This window comes from Podarcis vaucheri (assembly GCF_965113315.1).
Source record: "Podarcis vaucheri genome assembly, chromosome: 5".
NCBI classification, from domain to species: Eukaryota; Metazoa; Chordata; class Lepidosauria; order Squamata; family Lacertidae; genus Podarcis; species Podarcis vaucheri.
In genome coordinates, this window is record NC_138763.1 from 46,634,650 (window position 1) to 46,660,255 (window position 25,606).

The following is a 25,606-nucleotide window of genomic DNA, read 5'->3' on the forward strand; positions in this document are numbered from 1 at the left end:
TCTCATTTTTCCCCAATTAGATTTGCCAGCTGCCCTTTGATCCTCTGTTTTTGAATGTTTCAGAAGTCAAACGGACTTCCAGAACGGATTACGTTTGAAAACCGAGGTTCCACTGTATACTCTTTCTTTATTTACTCTGCAAGAGAGCATGTGCAGGAATATTTTTTCCAATGGCTCTCTTGACCTCACTAGTGTGTGGTTTGTAGGCAAGGATGAAAATCAGTGGGTCGAGGGTCTGTACAGTTGGCCTTAAACAGAAGACCAGCAAGGAAGTTAGGCTATGTAAGTTAGGTTATGTAAACTGAGCGTTAGAAACTGCCCTACTCCCAAATTTAATGTGAATTGTCTTGTATTTCCAGAGGAGTAGCCATGGTAGTTTTATGCAGCAAAGGCAACAAAAAGCCTCGCGACGCCTCGCTATCTGCAACTCAGAATAACACTTAATGATGTGATGAAGTGGAATGAGGCTCTCAAAAGCTTATCCTGTAATAATTTTTTTAGTCTGAAACTCTGATACAGGGAAATTATTGGCCCTCATAATCTAAGCCAGCTTCCTTTTTCAAGACTGGTAGCCATGATGACTACAATGCAACAGCTACAGAAGCAGCGTGTCCGTGAATACCAGCTGCTGGGAGGAACGCGCCTTCCAGGAGTGGCAGCAGCTCTAGGGTGTCAGGCGGGGGAGATGCTAGGGATTGAATTTGGCATCTGCATACAAGGCAGATGTTCTGCTTGGAAGCTTCTCAGGAGCATCTCCTTAGCTGCTGTGGGAAACAGGACGCTGGACCAACGGACTTTGGGTCTGATCCAGGGCTAGATTTAGGTTTGATGAGGCCCTAAGCTACTGAAGGTAATGGGGCCCTTTATATATCCAGCTGTCCTTTGTCAACAACGAATTGTTGCTGTTTTTTGTGTTGAATATATGCTATATATGGACCTATTATGGAACTAATAGGTATCTAAAGCCATTTGCACATAACAAATAGGAGCCTACACAACACAAAACACTTGCTGTATGTAGGTTTTATTTGTTTTTATCTTATATTTTGGAAATGTACATCTAGGGTTTTTCCCCCTTTAAATTTTTTCGGGGCTCCCAAAAGAGTGGGGCCGTAAGCTATACAGTAGCTTGTTTAGCTTATACGTAAATCCGGCACTGGGGGGGGGGTTCCTAAATTTCCCAGATTCGTGAGTGGCGTGAAAACAGAACGGGGCAGCAGACTGCGAAGCAAAGCCTTCGAAGCCTCTAATTCCAGCGAGGGCTTCTCCCGCGGTCTCTCGTCCTCTTCGGAAGCCACGAGACGACCGTCTGTACGGAGGAATAGCCGCGAGGCGCCGCCTCTTGGCCCTGCGACCTCTGTAGAAACAAGCCACATCTACTTCCTGTAACACAATCCAATCGCTCCTCCTCCAATCGTGGTCGAAGGAGCTCTGGCTGATCCTCGTTGTTCCGGCGCTTCGCTGTGGGATCCAGAGCTCGAGGCGCCGCTCTCAGTAAGCTTTGCTGCTGCTTTCTTCTCACGGGGCAGCATGGGGGCTCGTGAGTCAGCGAGGCGGAGACCCGCCTAGAGTCCGTCTTTGGGGCTGAGTTCCCCTTTGGAGAAGGGCTACATTTGGCTCTGGTAATCCGCTGCATAGCGGAGCGTTACGTCTGCAGCTCCCCCAATAACCCGGGTGAAGTGTGTTTACACGGTGTGCTGACCTTTTCCTTTTCTTAACAGTGGCTGCGGAGCGGATATATACAGAAGTCCAGGTGAGGTAGTTTGATGCGGAGATCTTGACGTATCCTTCCTTCACCGTGATCCCAATGGTCTGTTCCACATTAATGCACATTATATACACTTAATCTTGGCCTTATGGTATAACATTTATATACACAATTCTTGCCCACTTAGAACGAAGCCTTTCCGTGTCTAATTTTTCTCATTCCTCGCCTCTGATCCATGGCTGCTTATCTCAGCGTTGTCCTCATATATTCTCATTTATCCAGCCTGGTGACTGTGTCCAGTATTACTCAATCAGCCAATCACCTTTTTTCCAACCCCCTCATGAAAACAGTGTTTAAAACAGTACAAATTACTATTGAAATGGATTTTGGGTCAAATTTCCTAGATTTTAACACTCTGATTAAATAAGCCCATTCCAAATTATCAAAGGCTTAAAGAGTCTCTAAAGACAGAACAGCCCAATGTACTTTACATTATTTGGAAATAATAAATTAAATTTAACGATTTTCTACTAAAAACAGTCATCATGAATAGAAACGTTTGTAGAGTCTGCTTAGATTATATCCTGGAGCCATCACAGAAGAGGCCTTATCTTTTGTGCCAGTTGACATATGGGATGGGGGGGGCGCTCTTGGTATGGTGTTGATGAGGGTCCTCCCCAAATAGGACATTACACACTGACTGTGGTGGACATTCTTCCTCTGTTGCCACAACTGTTTTGATGCAGGCAGCGTTCTCTGCCATCCACCAGGCCCTGGTCCTACTCCAGTGGCAGATGGTCAAAAGTGCTTTTAAATGGAAGCTAAGATTGGCTCCCATCCTACCTGCCCTCTTTGTCCCTATGAACCAGAGCATGCCTGGGAAATTTCTTTTCAAAGCTTCTCCTTCTTAATGTCCATGGAGTTTTCATGGCAAAAATACTGGAGTGGGTTGCCAGTTCCTTCTCCAGGTGGATCACATTTAGTCTAAACTCTCGGCTATGACCTGTCCGTCTTGGGTGGCTCTGCATGGCATAGCTCATAGCTTCTTGGAGTTATTCAAGCCCCTTCGCCACGACAAGGCAGTGATCCACGAAGGGGACCTACACTCTTTTTTTTTTTTAATGCATTTTTATTGAAGTTATACACAAAAAACAGACATATATGAAAATACAGAGAAAAAATTACAAAGAAAAAAGAAAAAAAAAGAAAAACCACACATCCGAAAAAAGAAAAACACACAATCTAAACTTCCCTCCGTCCTTTTGATAAGTATCAAATATCTCCTTCCATTACGTATTTGATTTTCAATCTATAGTCTTAAATTTCTGAAAAATTGGAGTAAATTTTGGAAATATATTGGAATAAATGCTTAAAGTGAATTGACGGGGTTAGAACAATACGACCAGCGAGTGAATTTGGGGACCTACCCTCTTAAATTACCTCAGATGCCATGCCCTGGCACATAGATCTGTCAAATCAATAGATTTGGTGCCACCCACCATGGGAAAGCACCTAGGATCCCAGCAGGGAATGTAGTGGCCTGGCTGCGTTGAGCCAGACTTCTGGGGGACCCTGTCAAGCCCATTGGGCCCTCAGCCAGTGCCTGTCTTGGCCAACTGCTGGTGCCAGACATACCTGCCTTCATCATTTGTGTTTCAGCCATTCTTTATAAGCTACAAACGTGTTGTATATACCGGTAATTTCTGTTTCCCTTTTTAGGATTACTATGGCAAAGAGTTGAAGAAAAAAGAAGACCTAAAAACCAATGCCTGTTGTACTGTAGCAAGGCCTTTGCCCACATTCGCCAGAGAAGCCCTACAATGTGTGCATGAGGAGGTTTCGGCAAAGTACAGTATTGTTTTATTGAGTGAACTTTGATCTCATGAGTTACTGCCCGTTGCATTATGGAAAGTGGGGAGGAGATCTAATTTCCCCCTCATCCTTATTTAACCTTTTCCCTCTACGCCATATCAAGTATAAAATCAAACCAAAAGATTAGGGCAGGTCATTTAACTGGCAGATTAAGCAAGTAAAGCTTTTAGTTGATTAATCAGTGAGGGTGAATTTTGATCAGTCAGTGTAAATGGTAGGCTGAATCTAAACAAAATAATAATAAAATGAGAATAATATGTGTGATTAGGGAAGAACTTGTAGATCTTGCAGTGCAATCCCATACACTGTTGCTCAGAAATAAATTCTGCTATATTTAGTGCAATTTACTCCCTAGTAAGTGTGTTTAGGGTTGCAGCCTGTACTCATTTATGTAGGAGTAAGCCTCATTGAACTTGATAGCGCTTTTTTGAGCAGACATGCCTGGGATTGTGCTGTTAAATTGCAAGGGTCATAGGCCAACTATTGTTTTTCTATGTCCTTCATTGTATTTGTTTTAATTTGTCTGAATATGTAATAATGTGGTGACTAACCCATGCAGTGATTTAAAAACCAAACTATTCAGCAGTGGCAGATGTGTTCAAGAACAGCAGGTGCCAACACAAGAGTTGTATTTATCTGATGAAGTGCTTCTTGGTGAGGATTGGCTCATCTCACTGCTGATCTGGACCACCCACTTGTCTCCATCAAAATGTGTTTCACTTTCGCATTGCTTTATCCTTTGTTCCCTTAGGTATTATGGCTGTGGCCTGGTGATCCCAGAATGCCTAGAAGACTGCTGGATTTTGGATTTGGGCTGTGGGAGTGGAAGAGACTGTTATATGCTCAGTAAGATGGTTGGGGAGAATGGACATGTGACCGGGGTAGACATGACTGAATCCCAGGTAAGAGGTTGTTCTTTGCGTGCTGATTCAAGACTGTCATGTTTACCTTCAGATTGCTAAATGGAGGGCATAACTGTTGAAACTCCTTGGCATGCAGCTTCCTTCATGACCTACCTTTTTCACACAAGCTCCCATTCTGGCATCTCACCCATGTGCAGCCTCCTCGTTTGCAGTCCTTAACCTAGGTGGTCACCAGCCTTTTTGCACTCCTGGACACCTTTGCAAACTAGAAAAACTCTCTTAGGCACCACACACACACACACACTACACCTAAGCAAGACAAATACAACCTCTCAAACCTAATTTCAGTGGGGTGGGGAGACCCTTTGGGTGCTAGGAAGGTCTCTGTGGGCACCCAGGAAGGATGCTGGGAAATACTTTTACTACTATATGCAATTTGGAACATGTACAACAAGTCCAACTGGAATGAAATCATGCGTAGACTGATATCACATCTGGGGATGGCAGGAGGATGAAGAGCAAGCTGGTATTCTGGCATAAGGAGAGTAGGTGGGATGGGTTTAATGGCAGAACATATAAGCAAAGCTTCTCTGTGTGTGGTTAGCACTGCTTTATCCTGCACATATACTTCTGTACTGAATTTCTATCTTTTACATCCTTGCTTTCCTTCCGTCAGGTGGAAGTGGCGAAGAAGCATATCGATTATCATATGAACAAATTTGGCTACCGGAAGCCCAATGTAAACTTTATCCAGGGCTACATGGAGAAACTGGGTGAAGCCGGCTTGAAGGACGAAAGCTATAACCTTGTAATGTTGGTCCTTTTTCTAGCCCCTTCCTCTGCAAGCAGATAGGCTGGAAACGGGGGGTTATATTTGAGTTTCTGGATTTAGCACTGCATGCCATATTCCAGGCTGTGCTGCGATTGAGGCTTTGTGGCTATCAGTAGCACCTACGCGAAGTGTGTTTGCCCCATACGTTGCCATCATTTCAGATGTAGTCTGGAAATATTTCTGTTCACTGAGGCATTTAGAACTTGGAGGGAGGGAGGGTACGCAGCAGCTTGGAAATGGCTGTTTATATACACAAACTTGGTTTTAGTTGCTTTAACAGTTTTGCAACATTTTTAATAATGACGTGTCATTTATGATGATGCACAGTTGCTCTGGGTTCCTTCAGGTGGAAGAGCAGGAGAACAAATAAATCAAATAAATAAGTTGGCTTTATCTCTTGTTTAGCTCCAACTGTGTCGTCAATCTGTCCCCTGATAAAAGAGCTGTCCTGCATGAAGCTTATCGAGTGTTAAAGGTAAACACTGGGCTGGTTGCATAAGGCATGTTAGGCAAACTAAGGCCAACAGGGAGGACTCTGAGTGAAAAGGAGAATTTTCTTCTGCACGTAGCTCTGCCCAGGTGTACACTAAAGAATAGGGGGAAAGTGTAATTGGAGTTGAGTGTTCAAACTCCTGGAATAGGAGAACCTATGCAGATCAGCATTTAGAAAGAAATCCCTGGAAAATCAAAGACTTTAGAGGGAAAAGATATGTCCGGTCTCCATTTGGGATGTTTCTCCTCAATGTTCTTGAGTTTCCAGCCACTGCTGGGCCCTGTTTATAGAAACAAAGGGAGGAGGAGGATTGAATTTATCTAGTAGGAATGGGTTGCCTCCCCAAGATTAGTTTACATGGTTGAATTGCTTTCCCTTTGAAGACACAACACATCCATAGCAAGCAACCAAACTGGCAGCAAACAGCGGCTCTCTTTTGCCTATCAAACCGTGGAAACAGTAATTATTTGTTTCCTTCTTGTTACCTGCTCTTTCAGGCAGGTGGGGAGATGTATTTCAGTGATGTCTATGCCAACTGTGAGCTGCCACAGGAAACCAGGAACCATAAAGTCTTGTGGGGTGAGTGAATTATTCTCTTCTTCCCACACCCAGTTGAAAAACGGTAGCCAGCATTGCATCTTCCTGTCAGATATACCATTTTAAGATTGCTTCAAATATGTAACCCATTTTTCCCCCATAGGCCAATGTCTTTCAATACCATACAGGCCTTAGGAGTAGCAGAAATGATCAGAGCTCATTAAAATATTCCAGCTGGGCAGAAGCACTCCATGAGGGTGCAGAGCATGGCTGTGGGTGGGATACAGTCTCATGGGATACAGTCTCCCAAGGGCCTGATAGAGAGGGATGCAGGGCCATGTTCAGTTCCCAAACCTGAAGTTCTCCAGCCCAGCTCTAACTTACGGGATCTTCTGGGTGCCCCCAGCATAGAACCAATGATCAGTTTTATGGATGAGATCCTTGGAGAAGCCTGCTGCCACATGTAAGGTTCTGTGGATTGGGGCAACAATCCTATGCTGATACTACAGAAGGGGTGGGAACCTTCAGTGTGGAGGCCAGTCTTGGCCTGTGAGATTATTTCCCCCCAAACAACTCATCAGCTGATGGCCCTTGTGGTGTCAGCTGATGGCTGGGTGGATAGGGTTAAATCCTGCATTAATTAGCTGCATGTACCTGTTCCCATGCTATCTGGAAATGATCACTTTTGTCATCCTACCATCTGTAGGTGAGTGCCTAGGGGGAGCCCTGTGGTGGAAGGATCTGTACAAAATTGCTGAGGAAGTTGGATTCTTGCCACCTCGGTTGGTTGCTGCCTCTCGAATAACCCTTGCTAACAAGGAGCTGGAAAATGCCGTGGGTAAGAGTACTATTTTTCACCCTTAGTCAGCCTCCTCGTTCAACTTTCAGTGTTATTTCAGTCTAGATTGCCCCTCCTCCTTGCACCTTTTTTTTTTGGCAAACAAAAGCTGTTGGGAGATCAGATTGTGGCTCTCCTGCTATACATGTCATTTTGCCCTAAGTCAGGGTTAATTAATTTTAGATGCGTGAGACTTGGGGGCATGTTCCTGATGCACACCTTGGTTGCCTGGTTAAATGGTTAGTGGTATTCCTATCTTTTCTTTACCTGCATACATAGCTTCGAGGAAAGTGGGACAAGGAATAAAATTTGCTAACCTGAGAATTCTTGCTTGCAAAAATATTTTGTGAATATTTTGGTCTCTGAATCCACAGGCATGTACATCTTTGGAGGAGGGAGGAATCCAGGTTCATAAAACACAGCTAGTATTGTAGTTGACGAGAGACCCTGAAAATTACCTACCTGGCTTCCCCTCCCCATGCATCTGGTAGCCCACATCTGAGGTGGGAATTGTACTGTGACATTGCTCAGGAGTGACACAAGCCCCTCCACTTTGATTATAGGTGACTCCCAGTTTGTTTCTGCTACTTTTCGCCTCTTCAAGATCCCCAAGGATGGGTCAGCTCAGTGGTGTGAAGCGATTTACAAAGGAGGAATCCCTGGGCATGAGAAGGAACTAGAGCTTGACATTAACTACAGGTTCAAGGTACAAGCCTGATGAGGCATTGGGGTTGAAGTGAAAGAGGGCTGTAGCCAACAGAAGGTAAATATAATAAGCCCTTGCCTATACATACCCATCTGGCCTGTTTATTGTTTGTTAATTGTGATGTGCCTTGCATTCACCCTCTTCCCCTCCTTTCTCAGCAAGGAGAAGTGGTGGATGTGGATGAGGAGACAGCAGCTATTCTACAGAACTCAAGATTTTCTAGGAAATTCCTGATCCATCCAGTGGGGCAGAAGGTCTCATCCCCAGAAGGCTATATTCCTGGGAAGCAAAAGGTTGGTTAGACCCTAAAGCAATACTAATAGAGCATTATTGTATCCTAAGTCATTTGTGGTTTTAAACACTAGCATGAGCACCTTAAATTAAGCACAGAAATGAACTGGCAACCAATGCAACTGTTTTAAAGCACGGGTTGTATGAGCTCTAAATGGAACCCTGAATTGTAATCTGGTGGGTGCATTTTGGGTCTGTTGAAGTTTCTGAGTTGTCCTCAAGGACAGCGCATTGCAATAATCCAGTCTGGATTAACGCCTACTGAGCCTTATGCCAGACTAGTGATTTTTACTTTACAATGAAATTATAAAAGGAAATTTCTATTCTTAGGATTGTGATAAAACTACCACACTCCTCATAAGCATGAGCTGCAGAGTTTATTTACATCTCTGCAGATTTCCAGAGTCTTTTTTCCCATGGAAGTGTGGACTGTCAGTGGGAGTTGCAGTTCTGCAGAAATGAGATGGACTGAAAGGGAGGTTTTCACACTTCAGTAACATCTACTGTTCTCAGACCTGCCCTTCCCCCTCGAGGTCTGCTGCAGACTTCTTCAAGTCTTGCTCCTGTAGTTGAGCAAACTGTAATAGTACTAGGGAAGATGTGTTTGCCAAGCTTAGTTCATTTTGGGGCTTAATCCAAGGTGCTCACACTAGCATGGTGCAAAGAGAAAAACAAGTGAGGGCTCTTGTATGCCATTTCTGAGCTTCAAAAGCTCCATGTGACAATCGACACAAAATCCTGTCCCTCCGTTTGAATTAGAGATTGAGGGTCAGTTTGGCAACCAGAAGTTTTAGCTGGCTAGCAGTGCCAGACAAAACTTGTAAATTCCTCTGCAGTGGTGTCCAAACTTTTTTCAATGAGGGCCAGATTTGATGAAGTGAAGGGCCGTGGGGGCCGACCAAAGTTGTTGAGCTTTTTTTTAGGATTTAACCCAGGAAATAAACTGTCACAGGGGCCAGATTAACCCAAACGGCAGGCCGGATTAGGCCCCCGAAATGGACTTTGGACATGCCTACTCTAAAGTCACATCCACACCATACATTTAAAGCACATGGCTTCCCCCAAAGAATCTTGGGAACTTTAGTTTGTTAAGGGTGCTGGGAATAATTGCTCTGTAAGGGAACTACAGTTCCTGGTATTCTTTGGGGGGAAGCCATGACTCTTAAAGTGGTATAAATATGCTTTAGATGTGTAGTGTGGATACGACCTGTGTGCATCTAAATTATGTTGAAATGTGCTTCGTCCAGACTGAATAGCTATGTTGATCCTCCCAGAATTAGATTTGGGGTCTCTGGCATCAACTACAAATTGCTAAGTATCTCAGTAGATACATTCCAGCAGTCTGTGAAGCCATTCCAGCCTTGAAATTAATGCATAGACCGTTCAGAAAAGATGACGCGAACAAGCCCTGCATTAATCTGGAGTCACACCTGTGTAATTTGCACAGTGCATGTACACTGAGACTTAAAATGATTGCCTGCAGAAAGGGAGCCCTTTTGAGCAGTGCGGTACGTTGCAGCGGCAGATGAAAGGATGACTAGTGCTTTGGATTCCCCAGGGGCTTCTTTGTACATCCAGCATGCTTAACTGAATCTTGAGCCTTCCCCTCCGGCCCTGACCCTATTTTGGAGCTGGTCTATCTATAAGAAGCCTATTCCCTCCTCCCAATTCATCTGATGAAGGCAAACAGCTGTGTGTCCTAGAAAGGATAACCTTTTGCTTATTGGCGTATGGAAGAGGGAGGATGAGGGCACGAGAGGCATTTCTTAGATAAGCAGCAAAGCCCAAGGGGAGGTTTGCAGTCAGGTGCTTTAGGCTTAACTCCACTCCCAACAGACACAACTAAGTTTGGTTTCTGTAATAAAGATTCTGTGTCATCACTGCAATGTAACCCAAGCTTATATATCACACCACAGAATTTCTAAGTCAGGATTGGATTAACCAGCAAGTCCAAAGCCAGTTCTTGGTTACTTTCCCCCAATATCCTGCCTCTTGCTGTAAGCACTGGAAAATGTATGCTTTTTTCAGTCCAAGGATTAAAATCCTGTTTTGGAAGGAACAATGCAAGGATAGACTCTGCTATGCTTAGGACAGGTTGCTCTCATGTGTGGATGAAAGGATTTAGGTCAACAAAATACCAAGGTCAGGGGCAGCCTAAGCAAGATATTTTGCTGCTTGAGGCAGAGCTGTAAATGTTGCCCCCTTGCTCACACATCAAGGTACATGTTACCCAAGGCTGGTCACATTATTTGGGCGCCTGGGGCAGAAGATCCCACAAGGGCTTCTCCTTCTCCCTGGTTGTGAAAATACAACAATAATATATTAAATAATTGTCAATTTCCTGCCGTCACATGATACTCAGAATTAGCTGCTTTTGCCTGCAGACACACCATCCCTAATGCTAGGGCTGGTCTTGTTGCCAGTGTGTGACCTACATTGAAATCCCAAAGCTGCATGTGTTTATGGATGACATTTTAAAAATTAGGTTGTAGGTTGTGGTATTTTAAACGAAACAGTGGATGTATGATTTTTCTGGTTCATGCTGTGGCCACAGACATGTGATCTGACGGTGAGTTTGGGGTAGCCCAGTGCAAAAATCCTGAGGATCCATGTGGATCCATGTTTGTAACCACGTTTTTGCACCACTGCAACCCCAGGCAACAGTGGGTGTGTGATTTTTTTGGTGCAAACTGTAGCCATGGACATGCTATGTGATCTGATGGTGAATTTGGGGTGACCCAGTGCAAAAATCCTGAGGATCCATGTGGATCTGTGCTTTGTAACCACGTTTAAAGTGGGGAGGGAAGGAAAAGCACTCAAGGGACAAGGAGCATGCGTGGAGCAGGCTCTGCTTCTCTCCCTCCTCCCCCCCCCCCCTTAGCGAGCTGAAAAACTTTGCTGGAGGGACAGAGAGCCTGCTTGCTTTAAAGGAGCCTACTGGACAGGAGCCGCTTACACGAGTGTAAGCGGCTCCTGTCTGCTAGGCTCCTTTAAAGCAAGCAGACTGTTTCTCTCCCTCCCCCCCCTCCGCTTAGCGAGCTGAAAATCTTTCCTGCTATTTCCAGCAAAGCGGGAGAAGAGCCGCTGAGTGGGGAGGAGAGAGAGAGAGAGCCTGCTTGCTTTAAAGGAGCCAACCGGACAGGAGCCGCTTACACTCGTGTAAGCGGCTCCTCTCCCCTCCCGCTTTGCTCCTTTAAAGAAGCAGGCACTCTCTCTTCCCCATTCAGCGGCTCTTCTCCCGCTGGAAACCACGGAGGAGGGAAGCATTCGCCCCGTAACATGCACGGACATTTTCCCCTTACTTTCTAGGAGGAAAAAAGTGCGTGTTATGGAGCGAAAACTACGGTACTTGTTTGTTAGTTAGTTATTGTTTTTGTATCTTACTTTTCTCTCTCAGGGTGGTCGTCCCCCTTTTAATCCCCACAACCACCCTGTGAGGTAGGTTAGGCTAAGTGAGGGTGACTGGCCCAGAGTCCCTCAATGAGCTTCATGGTCAAGTGGGGATTGGCATCCTGCTCTCCCACGTTCTAGTCCAGGGGTCCTCAAACGTTTTCAGCAGGGGGCCGGTTCACTGTCCCTCAGGCCTTGTGGGGGGCTGGACTATATTTTAGAAAAAAATATGAACCGCCACAGGGGGGGGGGTGAGGGCAGGGAGGAAGAAGAAAAAGCCGGAGCCGGGAGCCCCCTCAGTCACAGTCCCCACTGTGGGAGGAGGACCCAAGCGCTGCCATTGCCTCGCCAGCCATGACTTCCCGCCGGCCCCCTCGCTGCTCCCTCCCCCTTTCTCAGGCCTCGCCAATGCCACAGGCCTCAGCCTGGGCAGGGACAGCAGTTGCTGCCGCTTCAGAACCTGCCCCATCCCAGGCTGAAGAGGAAGGCGCCCAGGCAGAGAGAAAGAGGGCTTTGGCCCAGTGCCTCCGAAGCAGGTGGGCAGCAGGGAGTGAAGGGAGAAGGGCTGCCTCTGGGGTCGGGAGGTCCACTGTCGGGGCTCAGAGACCCCACCTCCTCCTCTGCCTTCCCTCAGCTGGGAAGCAGCGACTCACCCGGATCCTGTCCCTTGGGCTGAGCTCTTTGGCACGGGGCGAGAGCGACGACCAGAGCAGCAGCAGCAGCCCCAGGTAGGAGCCGAGCAGCAGCACCGCACGCAAGAGGAAGCCCAGCTTCAGTTGCATCCTCAGCGCCAGCCCCACAAGCTCGCCGAAGCCGCGACTGACGAAGCCACCAACCCCCTCACTGCTTCCTCCTGCGTCACTCTGTGCTCAGCTCCCCATTGCTGTGGGAGCCGTGGGCAACTGCGTGTCGGCGGTGGCTCAACGAATGAAAGGCTGCATCAGAGTTTACCTCAGCGTGGCACGGGGACTGATTGGTCAGTCCCTGTGCCATGCTGAGGTAAACTCCAACATGGCTTTTCATTCATTGAGCTGCTGCGTGTCGGCAGTGGCTCTACAAATGAAAGGCTGCGACAGAGTTTACCTCAGTGCGGTGTGGGAACTGACTACTCAGTCCCCGCGCCGCTGAAAAACTGTGTCGCAGATGCTTGCCTCAGACACTTGGCGGGGGTTTTCTAATGGCCGTGTGGGCCAGATTCACGACCCTTTCAGGCCACATCCAGCCCCTGGACCGTAGTTTGCCGACCCCTGTTCTAAATCAACACTAAGGGAGGCAGCATAGCAGTGCCTAGGAGGAGAGTCACTCCAAGGCATCTATCCATGTTTAGGGATAGGACGGTTAATTCCCCTTGAATGAGATAATGACTTTCACGCAAAAAACCCAGAAATTGCAGTTTTTATCGGGCACAGATGGTGCAAGGACAAAGCATATGATGTGATTATCCTGTTGAAAGGGAGCTCCTCTAAGAATGAGCTAGTGCAGACATACTTCCAAACTAAGTGGCCAGTCAAAGCAATAGCCTGTTGTCAAAATCCTTTGAACTCATTCATTCATTATCTCTGTGCTATACTTCATTTTCTTTTGCGTATCTATAGCATATAGCCTTGTTGCTTTATCTGTACCTACTCTAAATACCACAAACAATGAGGAAAGACCTTGAGGCCTTCCTTTTGGTTTTACCTCTTTTGGAAGTGAAATTGGGAACTGATTTAGCCCTTGAAAGACACCATGTGCATGAGTTCAAAAGTATTTTGTTGCACTCCTTGGTGAACTGCTTGCAGTGATCCCTCTTGTATGCAGTTTGAATCAGTAGAACTGACTTTTAAGAAGCACTAAGTTTGCAGTACTTAAAGTAAAAAGAAACAGTGAAAACATGCCCTTTCTAGCTTAGGTAACACAGATCCTCATCGCCTTTTTCACTTTGACCCTGTTTTGTTTTTGCTTGTATTTATTTTTTTTAAGCAGGAGAAACTCAGGGATCCATTTAAGTTAGTGGAGCAGATGGAGCCAAATGTCCCTACACAAAATCCCTCAGGATGCTGTGGAGCCAAAGCATGCTGCTGAACCTTTCAGTGTAAAATCAAGAGTCTGAAAAGCTACAGTGGAATAAATCCAAAAATGAAAAGCAAGAAGAGAGATTGCGGTCAGAGTAAAGGAATAAATTATGGCATTTAGATGCTCTGCTGTGTTGGTGTATATTGTCTCAAGAGTGAAAATATCTTGTCTTAAAGCATTGGTGGGAAACCAGATGTGGCTGGACTATAATGGTTATCATTCCTGACCATTTATTTAAGGAATTAATACACTGTGTTTTGTTTTTTTTAAGAAATCCACCGTAAAGCGGATTACAATATTTTTGAACACAAATAAATTCCATAAAACTGTTAAAAATCCATAGTTAGCAACAATAAACAATAATAACATTAAAATCACCAGCATAAAACAATAACCATAAACTACCCTCATTCGTACTTCCTCAGATTGCTATTGAGCTATTGAGAAAAAGCTACTGAGAAAAAAATAGGTTGTTAAGGCCTTCTTTAAAAAAAATGTGAGAGATGGGGCTTGCCTATTCTCAAGAGCCTTCTAGAATTGAATTCCAAAATTGTGGAGCCACCACTGAGAAGGCCCTATTATGCAACCTGGCAGTCTAATTGCTTTTGCTGGTGAGTATGCTGGCTGGGGCTGATGGAAGTGTAGTCCAAAAACATATGGTGATCCACAGGTTCACTATCCCTGCCTTAAAGAACTGCCAAAGATCCAGCAGGAAGAGAGTAGTGGCTTATCACATGTGAGAGGTAGCAATACTGTTGCTTGGGACACTGAATCAAATCCTCTGTAAGTGAAGGGTACTGTTCTGTATCTCAGACTCTTCCCTTGTACTCACAATACTCTTGAATGGCATCATTGGGAAGTGGACACCCATAAACTTGATCTTTTAGAAGGGGTTATAAAGGGGTTATATATATTAAATAATCTCCCTATGCTCTGTTACAGCTAGCTTTGTCCTCTTTCTAAACTGTAGGGAGCTGCTGAGCTGACAAAACAGGAGCTACAGATAGCGATAGATCGTTGTAGGCTTCAGCATTAGGACTTTGAACCAACATATTTCTAAACTCGATCTGTATGAACTGAGATAACTCTGGCAGGGTTTGATTAAACAAGCAGCAGGAGGAAAGGCATTCAAAAAGGTATGTAGTATGAACACTAGGGGGAGCGGTAAGGCTTTTGAATGTTGAACTGGATTTAGAATTCCAAGATGAACAGGGACTGTACTTATTCCTATAACCAGTTTTGTACCCTTTTATTGCGGGGGGGGGGGGGGAGAGAGAGAGAGAGAGAATAATGAATGTTGCAGTTTAGCACTAAATTATGGAACCAAAAGTGTAGGCAGATAGTTCTGGGGGCCACTGACAGGTCTTGTTCAAGATGGTGTCAAACACACATATTGCCTGCAGGGCAATCTAGACCAGTTGCTCTAGGAATAGGGCCAGCAAACTTTTTCAGCAGCGGGCCGGTCCACTGTCCCTCAGACCTTGTGGGGGGGCCGGACTATATTTGGGGGGGGGGAATGAACAAATTCCTATGCCCCACAAATAACTCAGAGATGCATTTTAAATAAAAGCACACATTCTACTCATGGAAAAAAACACTGATTCCTGGACCATCCGTGGGCCAGATTTAGAAGGCAATTGGGCCAGATCCGGCCCCCAGGCCTTAGTTTGCCTACCCATGCATTTAGGAAGACCCCCTCTTGGAGATGCCCCCTTCTCTTCCACAAAAAACCAACTGGATATATAGGGCAGAGCGGACACTAGTGGGAGGCCCAGCAACTTCCAGAATAATCAAGTGATAATGCTGACATCAGGTTGCTGCCAGGAAACATCCTTCTTGGTTTTCATTTTGGTTCCTCCTCTTTGGGAATATCCAATGCGAAAAGCAGCAGTTGCCTTTTGTCCTTGTGTAAATATTATCGTTTCCCAGTTCAGTGAAAACATATATGGAGTTTGATTGGTAATGCAAGTGTCTTGGCTAGGATTTTAGTAGTCTCTTAAACAAGCCTGAGGTGCCATTTTTATAATCTGGGAATGTTTAGCCTAAGGATGTTTGATAATTCTGTTTTAATTTCTAGCCAGAGCTTATGTCAAGGTCTGTTTGTGGATCTCTGAGAAACCAAGTGGCAGATAGAAGAACAAGTTCACATATATCAGATGATTTTGTTTAAGCATTTGTTAGTGGCGGCGGCTGGTAAGTATTTGAGTTGGTGAGATGGTGACCAGGGCAACTAATGGGAGGCAGAGGCAGGCAGTCCCTGGAGGCAGAGTCATACAAATGTAAGAAGAACCTCCTGGATCAGGCCAAAGACCCATCTAGTCCAGCATCCTGTTCTTACAGTGGCCAAGCAGATGCCTGTGGGAAACCCACGAGCAGGACCAAAGCACAAGAAAAGTCTCCCCTTCTGTGACTTCTGCCAACTATGTAGTTTTCAGAAGTATTGCTGCCTTGGCACGTGTAGGCAGAGCATAGCTATCAGGGCTAGAAGCCATTGATAGCCTTATCCTCCATGAATCTAGCCAATCCTCTTTGAAAGTTAACCAAGTTGGCAACCATCACTGCCTCCTGTGGGAGTGAGTTCCATAGTCTATGTGCTGTGTGAAGTATTTTGTTTTATCTGTCCTGAATCTTCCAACTTTCGGCTTCAGACAACTAATTCTGGTTTTCTCCCCATCCTCCCTTGAAAATATACAGTGAACACTTAGGCAGTTCTCAGACACAAGCATCAGATGTTAGCGTTTCTTTTTTACTGTTATTAATTTATTAATCACCTGCACAAATGTCTCATGGCAACACATAACAACAAAAAACAGTAAAACCACGCAAATGAGCAGGTGTATGTGTGTTTGGAAAAAAACAACTAAAAACACATCAGAACAAAAATTTATTTAGTTGTTTCCAGAAAGTGCAGACAGTGGATGCCTTCTGTATTTTGACAGGAACGCTGTTCCACAGAACGAGGGCAATTCTGTGCTCCTGAAAGCCAGCTCTGATTTATTGTGGAGTAGACTTCTGAGAACTTTGGAACTTGCGGGACAAGCTCTACCATAGGCAGCAGAGACCCACGGGATGAATAAGGGGTAAGGCAGTGTCTCAAGTTACCTAGTTCTGAGCTGGATAGGGACTTTTATGCTAGCACCAACACCTTGAGCTTTGTCTGATAGCAGATTGGCAAACGGTGCAAATCCTCAGAGCAAGGTGTTATATGCCAGCAGTAGTTTGACCCCACAAGCAGCCCAGCCACTGTATTCTGCACCAGCTGCAGTCTCCAGACCAACCTCAAGGGCAAAGGTAAAGGTAAAGGGACCCCTGACTGTTAGGTCCAGTCGCGGATGACTTTGGGGTTGTGGCACTCATCTCGCTTTACTGGCCGAGGGAGCCGGTGTACAGCTTCCGGGCCATGTGGCCAGCATGACTAAGCCGTTTCTGGCAAACCAGAGCAGTGCACGGAAACGCCGTTTACCTTCCCGCCAGGGTGATACCTATTTATCTACTTGCACTGCATGCTTTCAAGCTGCTAGGTTGGCAGGAGCTGGGACCGAACAACAGGAGCTCACCCTGTTGTGGGGATTCGAACCGCCAACCTTCTGATCAGTAAGCCCTAGGCTTTGTGGTTTAACCCACAGCGCCACCCGTATCCCTCAGCCTCAAGGGTAGCCACACATATAATGCAGTAATCCAACTGTGAAGTTACCAGTATATGGGCAACTGTGGCCAAGGAGAAAAGTTGGACACCTAGAAATGTTACGTTTCTCCAAGTCTGCATCAAACGCCTAGATTTACCTGTGATTTTTCAGTTCTGCATATAACAAAACAGACAGAAAAGACTCCTGGGAGTCTCTAAATGGTAGAAAAATTATGAATGTGAGGCTATAGGACACAGGACTTCTGAGTTCTAGCACTGGATTTTAGGGTGCAGAAAAAGCAATGGTACGACTCTGCCACATTTGCCCTAGGGACCAGCCTCCCCTGTTTAGGGGTTTGGCTAAAAAGAAACTCGAATGCAGTTGTCTAAATAGAACTCTTCAGCCCCCCCTTGCTATTATTCATAAATACTTTTTGAAAACATTCCTGCTGGGATATTTTCTCTAATTAATTTTGGTATCAAAGATGATCTTTAGAGTAAGAATGAAAGTGCTGATGGCTGTGAAAACTGTCTTCATTAAAAAGACATGAAATCTTAACCGCAGCTTTTCAAAACCCCTGTGGAGGCTACTAGAGAGTTTCATCAGTATGACTCCCCTTTCAAGCGCGCATTTGTTAAAAGGCCATTGTTAAATGCCAGGACATTTTGCTTTGCTTTCCTATTCTATTAGCACTTGGCATGTCAGCAAGGGCCAAAAAGTTTAAAAAACTTCCTGCATCTTTCCTGGCATCGAAGCTTAGCACTGATTCTATAAACATGGCCTTAGATTTCTTGACAGCTACTGGCTGGTTCACGCATACAGCCTTATCCACAATCACTGTATTACCACGTAATCATTGCTTGCATGTGTGGATCCAGCACCCCAAGTTGAAGTTTTGCATTATCTGATATAACTTCAAATGTGGTGCATTTCAATTAAGTCAGCTTGCAGCCATGCATGTGTGACTCAGGCTCTGTTCTCACCATACATTTAAAGACACCCTCCACAAGAATCCTGAGAACTGTAGTTTAACCACAGAGCTACAGTTCTGGAACCCTTAACAAACTACAGTTCTCAGAATTTGTGGAGGGGCAGGTAGAGATGTGCTTTAAATTTGCCTTTTAAATGTGCCTTTAAATTTGTATGCAGCATTGGTCTTTACTTTTGGAAGAATAAACAGGTTAAAGGTTAATATTATACCTTAGAGCAGGCTTCCTCAACCTCGACCCTCCAGATGTTTTTGGCCTACAACTCCCATGATCCCTAGCTAGCAGGACCAGTGGTCAGGGATGATGGGAATTGTAGTCTCAAAACATCTGGAGGGCCGAGGTTGAGGAAGCCTGCCTTAGAGAACCGTGAAGTTGTTTTCTTTAATGTGTTTCACAATTGTTTTCACCACCTAGCTGTTTACATCAACAAGGCTTCATTAGTGTCAGATTCGTTTCTGTGCACATCAAGGAGTGCTAACGGGGCAGGGATATCTTTACACCTTGGCTAGTGACAAAATTGACACGGGAGGTGCTGTGGGTTAAACCACAGAGCCTAGGACTTGCTGATCAGAAGGTTGCCGGTTCGAATCCCCGCGACGGGGTGAACTCCCGTTGCTCAGTCCCTGTTCCTACCAACCTAGCACATTAAAGTGCCAGTAGATAAATAGATACCACTCCGACGGGAAGGTAAATGGCGTTTCCGTGCTCTGCTCTGGTTCACCAGAAGCGGCTCAGTCATGCTGGCCACGTGACCCGGAAGCTGTATGCCGGCTCCCTCGGCCAATAAAGCAAGATGAGCGCCGCAACCCCAGAGTCGGTCATGACTGGACCTAATGGTTAGGGGTCCCTTTACCTTTACCTTAGAGACAAAATAAGAACAGTTTAAGGACTCATGAAGCTGGTTTGAGGAACAATGCATCAGACAGTAGTATTTTATGACAAAGGGCAGGGTATATATGCATATTTTGGATTGCATAGCGTGAACCAGGATTGAAAACCCAGCACTGGAAATGCCTGGAATGCATGGTAAACACAGCCTAAGCCTGATTCCCTCATACATTGGGCTGACATACATTGATTTGAGACCTGTAAACTCATTGCTACTGTGGAAACTGGCAGCTTAGTTAACTTTTGTGACACCTTTGCTTTGAAGTTTTTCACAATTGGCCTGAGAGCAGCAAAAGATGGAGAGATTGCAAGAGGGGGAAGGAAGCAACCAAACAGGTTAGCAACAACAGATTACAAACTGCTGGGTAAGAAATCTTGTGGTATCTCCAAACATCTGAACAGGTTCGCAATACTTTGCTCTTTGGCCCCTCAATGAAATCGAAGCTGTTGTTCCTGCTGCTTTGGTAGTAAAGACAACAAGCTGCATTCTAAAAAAAAAAAAAAAAACTTACATAGCCCTTGAACTCATAACTTGTAGCCTGTGAATGATTTATTCCTAAACTGAGAATTACAAATCGAGTAACAGCATCTAACAATTCCAGAAATCAGTAATGCTGCTTAAATTTATGTGACAGATTTGAATTATATGTTTGCAACAGCAGTTTGATATTATGGATTGGAATTAGCAGGGATCAAATGGGGAATTTACTCACACCAACCTCCCCAGAACCCCGGGGGTGGGGGCTCGCAGAATAGTGTGGATTGTGCATTCTTGGAGGCAGGGAATATCTGACACACATGTTGGTATTTGAGGGGCTAAAGAGGCACTTTATTGGAAGGTCTTTTGCATGGGTACCACATGACTGGATAGAGGATATGAGTACTGTACAAGATGGTTTGGAGAAGCCAGGGACAGATTGCTCCATTATGCCTTGCTTGTGAGCTTTCATGCAACAAGTGGCTGTTCACTGTTGTTTCGTGAACCTTTAACCTGATCCAGCAAGGGAAATCCTGGCATTCTTATGTTGCTTCACGGATGTTCGAAAAACCCAGATGTGAAGCATGTTTGAACAGCCCGCTCTGGAAGGCTATTCTTCTCCCTTTAAGAATGGTAGATTAATAAAGATGCATTATAACACTAAAAATTGAAAACTGATGTTTAACTATGAATTATGAAGAATGATATTCACTCTGAAACTGTTTATAGAAAATCCATCCATATTTCAGCTAACCCTAGAATTAGGTGTTTTCTTGGCCAGAGCATCTTGGCCATCTTTTAAATTGGGTGGCAAACCTGTGGCCCCGCAGATGTTGCTAGACTACAGTTCCCAGAATGCCTGTCCATTTGTCATTCTGGCTAGGGCTGATAGGAATTGGAGTTCAACAACATATGGAAGGCCACTGGCTGCTCTTCCTTACTCCCCACCACCCCTGTTTAAAGCCTTTTCAGATTTAGCACCTAAATCTGTAGCTTCCTCCAATTTGTACATTAATTAAGCCAAATGCTACCTTTAGAAAACAAATGATGGCTTTCATGGCCTCTTACTGGGAGATAAAACAGCAAGTATTATTTATGGTAATTCTTTGCATATTGCTTTTAAGATGCTGTTTTGATCTGGTTAGAACCCTGGGGCTGCCATATGCTAAGAAGTTGCTGTTAAGTGAATTGACCTTATCAATATTAAATGTCCAATTCCCCAGCAAGCAAGAAAAATGAATAAATGTCAAATCAGGAGCAGGGGGCCATATATACAGCAGGAGGCCATTGAGACTGAAGCCTGTCAGGTTAATTTTTAATTGCTTTATTGTAGGGCCTCATAAAAACTCGGATAAGAAAGCAGCAAAGGTGCTCCATATTTTTAGTACTGTTCTGTTCTTAAAAAGCACCAAGCAGTAAACCAGTCTGATTGCATTTTGAAACCAAGGGCTTGTTTGCACAATTGTGTATCAAGAGAGCAGCTTAACCCTCTTCAGTCTTGGAAGGAACTAACAAATGAACAAATGAACAACTGTTGGGATAGCAAAAGATTCTGCAGGGGTTGGACTAGATGGCCCTTGTGGTCCCTTCCAACTCTACAATTCTATGATTCTGAGGAAGGAAGGAATTAAATGGAGTGGAACTAGGCAGAATAGGATAAGCCCCAGATAAACTCATACATGACAGATGGATAGAGCTGATGAGCATAGTGAAACTGATTGAGGTGTTTATCACTCAAATCTGATTCATGAGAGCATTGTTTTAAATTGGGTTGATGTTCAAACATTTCCCCTTCCTCATACTGCCTACAGTGGAAAGGAGAATCTGAGGAGTGATGCCACACCACCTGCTTTAAGTAAAAATCATGGAGAAACAAACCTCAAGAAATTATCACCATGGTATCTCCCCAGTTACAACTCCTGCCCCCCACTATTCAAGTGTAACCCTCCAATCCCTGTGCTGTCTAATTTTGTGACTACAAATGCTGCAAGTGTCCAGTGCCCCCTCCCACATCCAAAAGAAACAAAAACTGAAAGGGAAATTCTCACTGCTCAGAGGAGTGGGGTGTGTACAACTAAGGCATTCAATGCTAGAGGCACTAGGCAAAAAATTATGGGACAGCCAACTGCCCTGATCCTGGTCAAGATAGAAAATCTAAATACAAAAACACCATAAAATCCAACTTTAACATAACTTACCTGTTACAAATGCCTTGCAAATGCAGGTTACACGACCCACTTAGAGAATGTTTTTATATGGCTGGCAAAGCGAAAGGAGCTGAGAGTGAATCAGGAATGACAAGCCAGTGGCCTGCCAGATTTTGCTGGACTTCAGGTCTCATTATCCTTTTCAATTGGCTGTGCTGGCTGGGGCTAATGGAATGTGGACACCTGGAGGTCCACTGGTTAGCCATCCTTGGTGTACATGTTTGTGCAACTTTACTTATCTTTCCTATACCCACTTATCTAGGAGTAAATCCCACATATCTTGGTGGTACTTCCTTTTGAGTAGACAAATATAGGATTGTCTTGTGATTAGTTTGGTGTTTGATTTTGGCACCAGAGGGAGCTGCACTGCAATAAAAAGAAGACTGAAGAGGTAAAGTATCCGATCTAAACCACAGGGAAAAACAATATTAAGCTCCATACGAGTACATTTCTGTGGCTAAATGTATGGAGGGGCAGCATATATGGCAATATATATCATACCATATAAGGTTGTAAACTGCCAAAAGATTGGAATGGAAGGTGCTACATAAATGTTTAATATACAAATAAAGAAAATAAAAACAGACTTACTAGGCAGTGCTAAGCCTATTTATCAGTGAAGACAATGGGGCGTTTCTATGTCAACATAGTTGGGTTATAAGTGTATATAGATATGAAATAGGAATGTGCAATGATATAATCTACACCCCACTGAAATAAATGGCACAGTTGCCCCCAACAAGCCTGGTAGATCTTGACTGCAATCTATGGCCCACCAGATGTCATTGGACTACATCTCCCATCACCCCTAGGCATTTCCATATTGGCTGGGGCTGTCAGGAGTTGGGAGACTAACAACATCTGGAGGGCGACATGTTTTTCACCTCTGTGCTTCTGGAAAGATGCTAGCCTTGAAGATGGTTTGGAAGCTACAACTTTTGCGGAATTCAGTTGTTAAAGTGCTAAATGCTAAGCAGTACAGCTCATTGAAACCATATAATACTGGTTCTTCAGCAGCTGCACCAATTGCCTGTATTCTACTGAGCCCAGTTCTATGTGTTAATGTTAACTTACAAAGCCTTAAATGACATAGGATCCAAATAGTTTCCTTATACCCCCTATCTGGGATAGTCACACTCTCAACTATGAGATTTGCTTTCAGGTATTTCTTGCTGCCATTCTTATTTGGTTTCCAGCACAGCCGAAGATGTCCCGTAGGCCTTTGAGGAAGTGTGATTTCTTCAAGGCTAGCTGTGATCTGATGAATGTGTTTGCTACATAATATGGTAGTATTTTAGACAAGCTTTAAACTGTCATGTTCTGTGTTATAGTTATAATATGTAGCTCTTTTGGTTTGTAAACTGCCCTGGGATAAAAATCACTCAGTTTAAAAATCAAATGAATATATATATATATATATATATATATATATATATATATATATATACACACACACACACACACACATACACACACACACACACACACACACACACATATATATATATATATATATATTCCATTCCATGTGCAGTTTTGTTTGCTCTGTGTTGGAGTGTTGGCTTCCATGATACTGTAAACTTTGTGCCCTTTGTGTGTGAAAATGTCCCGTTTTAGACTATCCTAGTAAACTAGGTGTCTTTTAACTATACATTTCCACTTTCTAGATGTTGTCAGAATAGCTTAACTGTGTGTGTGTGTGTGCGTGTGTGCGCGCGCGCATGCGCACAACTGAGTCATGTTTTGATACAGAAATGTAAAAACATGCAATAATCACATCCTAACTTTCAGCTTTCCATTTAGCTTCAAATAACTATTTAGGTACTTCTTGCCTCCATTCTATTCTGAGAGATGTACAGATGTCGGACTTACAGAGTTTTCTAGTAGCCAGTCTTAGGATTTTCTAGTAGCCAGTCTTGGGATCATTGTATGTCAATTTTAATTTTGTAAATGATCTGGAAGTACTTCAGCCATTTTGGGATAGACATCTAGTCCTCAGATATCTGTATCTATACCTATACACCTTTCTATTTTTCCCCAAAGTAATCAGAATGTTTTGAACTATAATTCTAAAGGTCCTTGATCAGAAACTAATTTTACTGAAGAGTGCATTTTATGCTTGATTTGCAAACCGCTGCATTAGCAGCATTGAAGTGACCTTCCGAGGCAGCAGACCTGTGCAGTGTGTATAGAGGTGCTGGGAAGCCCTGATGATGAGACCGCCTCTCAGCCTCCCTGTATAATATGTAGTGTCTATAGATTAGGTTGCAATCTTTCTATTTCACAAATGTTGGTCCTCTATTAGGAAAAAGTATTCTACGTAGAGGGAATGAGATTATATAAAAATGTACTTAAAGAACAGTTGTCTCAAAACACTATGCTATTAAAGAGATCACAGAACATGCAAAAAAAATTGCTCTTTTCAGTGTAACTCATGAGTGTTTCTCATATAATTTACTCTTGGAACTTGTTGCTCAGGCAAGGAGGAAACAGAAGTAGGGGGTGTGGCAATGGATGACACTCAGCCAAATATCACCATACCTTTTTTAAAAAAACAAGCAAAATCCCACATGCCTACAGCTACACAAATGTGCTCCATAGTGTTCCCAGTCAGGTACTATGTGATTTTTATATTGGATTTTCTTCCCATTATTGAATGAAATGTGGATCAGGAAAAACTGAATTTAGGGAAAAGTGCAGGATGAGGAGAAAGCTGCAAAAACAAAAACTGAGTCACAAGAAGATGGCTTGCAAGCTAAATCTACCTATTTTTAAGCCAAGGTATCAAACAACAGTATGGATCCCAGAAGGATGCAATTAATCGCTGAAGCAATATATTTATTGCAGTGACTAACAAAACAGAGATATGAAACTCTAAAGCAAAATGTTTAGGGATCTGAAATGTTTTGCTTTTAAGACTAATATCAGTATTACTGTTGGGCATATTGAGCCAGCCACTCTCAGCCCTAGCCTACCTCGCAGGGGTCTTGTGGGGGGATTAAATGAGGAGGGGGAGAACCATGATGCAAGCTCCTTGGAGAAAACGGTGGGATATAAATGAAGTGATAATGCATTTATTACATGGACAATTGGGAGAGCAGGGTTTCGCAGACCCATTGTCTCTGCAACCTATGAATGTGAAATTTTTACGAGTTTTAATAGCCCGACAAAAACAACAGCCTTAAAAGAGGAAAAAACCGTCAAAGGCGGTAAATGTGCGCAACAAAAGAAAATGCCGACAGGGGAAACGTGCCTCTGTGACAGCGAGGTCGAGGAGGGCGGACCTGAGGGAAGGAGCGCATCCTTCACGCACGAGTAGTTTCGCGCTTAACATCTCAAGAGGAGCCGGCACAAAGCTCTCGCCTCTATTGGCCACCCTTCCCACCAATTGGCGCTCTCCTCCCTTCCCATTGGCTCGTCGTTCAGCCCGGCTTGCGCTCACATACAGCAGTCATGCGCTTTAATTTGGGGGAAGGGGGCGGGGCGCACCACGAACGAACCCGCCCCCCTTTCGCGGCCGTAATAGGAGTTACTGGATGAGGACGGAGCGCGCAAGCGGAGTCTCGCTCGCCTTGTTCATTCCCTGCAACACGCGCCTCAGGCCTCCTTCCCTGTCCCGTAAGCCGAGCGAAGCTCTCCTCCTCCCACTGTGGCTCGTGTGCGCAAGGCAAGCGGCCGCCGGCCGGCTCGGTGGCTTTCGCCTTCCCCCCCCCCGCTCCCCTATCGCATGCGCGCTCTCCGATTGGACGGTTGTTTTCCCTTCCCCTCCCTACTCCAGCTCGTCGCCCCGCTTGTACTCACCTGATTGGCTGCCGCGCACGCGCGGGCTCCGC

The 25,606-nt window shown here is 44.5% G+C and overlaps 2 protein-coding genes and 1 long non-coding RNA gene across 3 annotated transcripts in view; 2 read left to right on the forward strand and 1 right to left on the reverse strand.

The window, feature by feature from the left end:
- Nucleotides 1-1,408: 1,408 nt before the first annotated feature.
- AS3MT (arsenite methyltransferase) lies at nt 1,409-14,685 on the forward strand. The gene is given in 12 exon segments (XM_082224866.1): nt 1,409-1,494; nt 1,722-1,753; nt 3,428-3,555; nt 4,332-4,482; nt 5,120-5,256; nt 5,681-5,750; nt 6,266-6,347; nt 7,012-7,143; nt 7,707-7,849; nt 8,008-8,142; nt 14,556-14,606; nt 14,608-14,685. Coding segments are annotated over 12 exon segments (1,125 nt in total). The 5' UTR covers nt 1,409-1,493; the 3' UTR covers nt 14,671-14,685.
- A 3,646-nt stretch (nt 14,686-18,331) lies between these two features.
- LOC309533492 lies at nt 18,332-24,408 on the reverse strand. The gene is made up of 3 exons (XR_014220265.1): nt 23,906-24,408; nt 18,556-23,093; nt 18,332-18,411 (listed from the first exon to the last, which is right to left on the reverse strand). It is a non-coding gene; the product is annotated as an uncharacterized lncRNA (long non-coding RNA).
- A 435-nt stretch (nt 24,409-24,843) lies between these two features.
- Nucleotides 24,844-25,606, forward strand: part of CNNM2 (cyclin and CBS domain divalent metal cation transport mediator 2) — a 125,706-nt gene continuing 124,943 nt past the window's right edge. The window contains 1 exon segment of the mRNA XM_082224828.1: nt 24,844-25,604. Within this exon segment, the coding sequence (XP_082080954.1) occupies nt 25,310-25,604 (295 nt within the window). The 5' untranslated portion in view covers nt 24,844-25,309.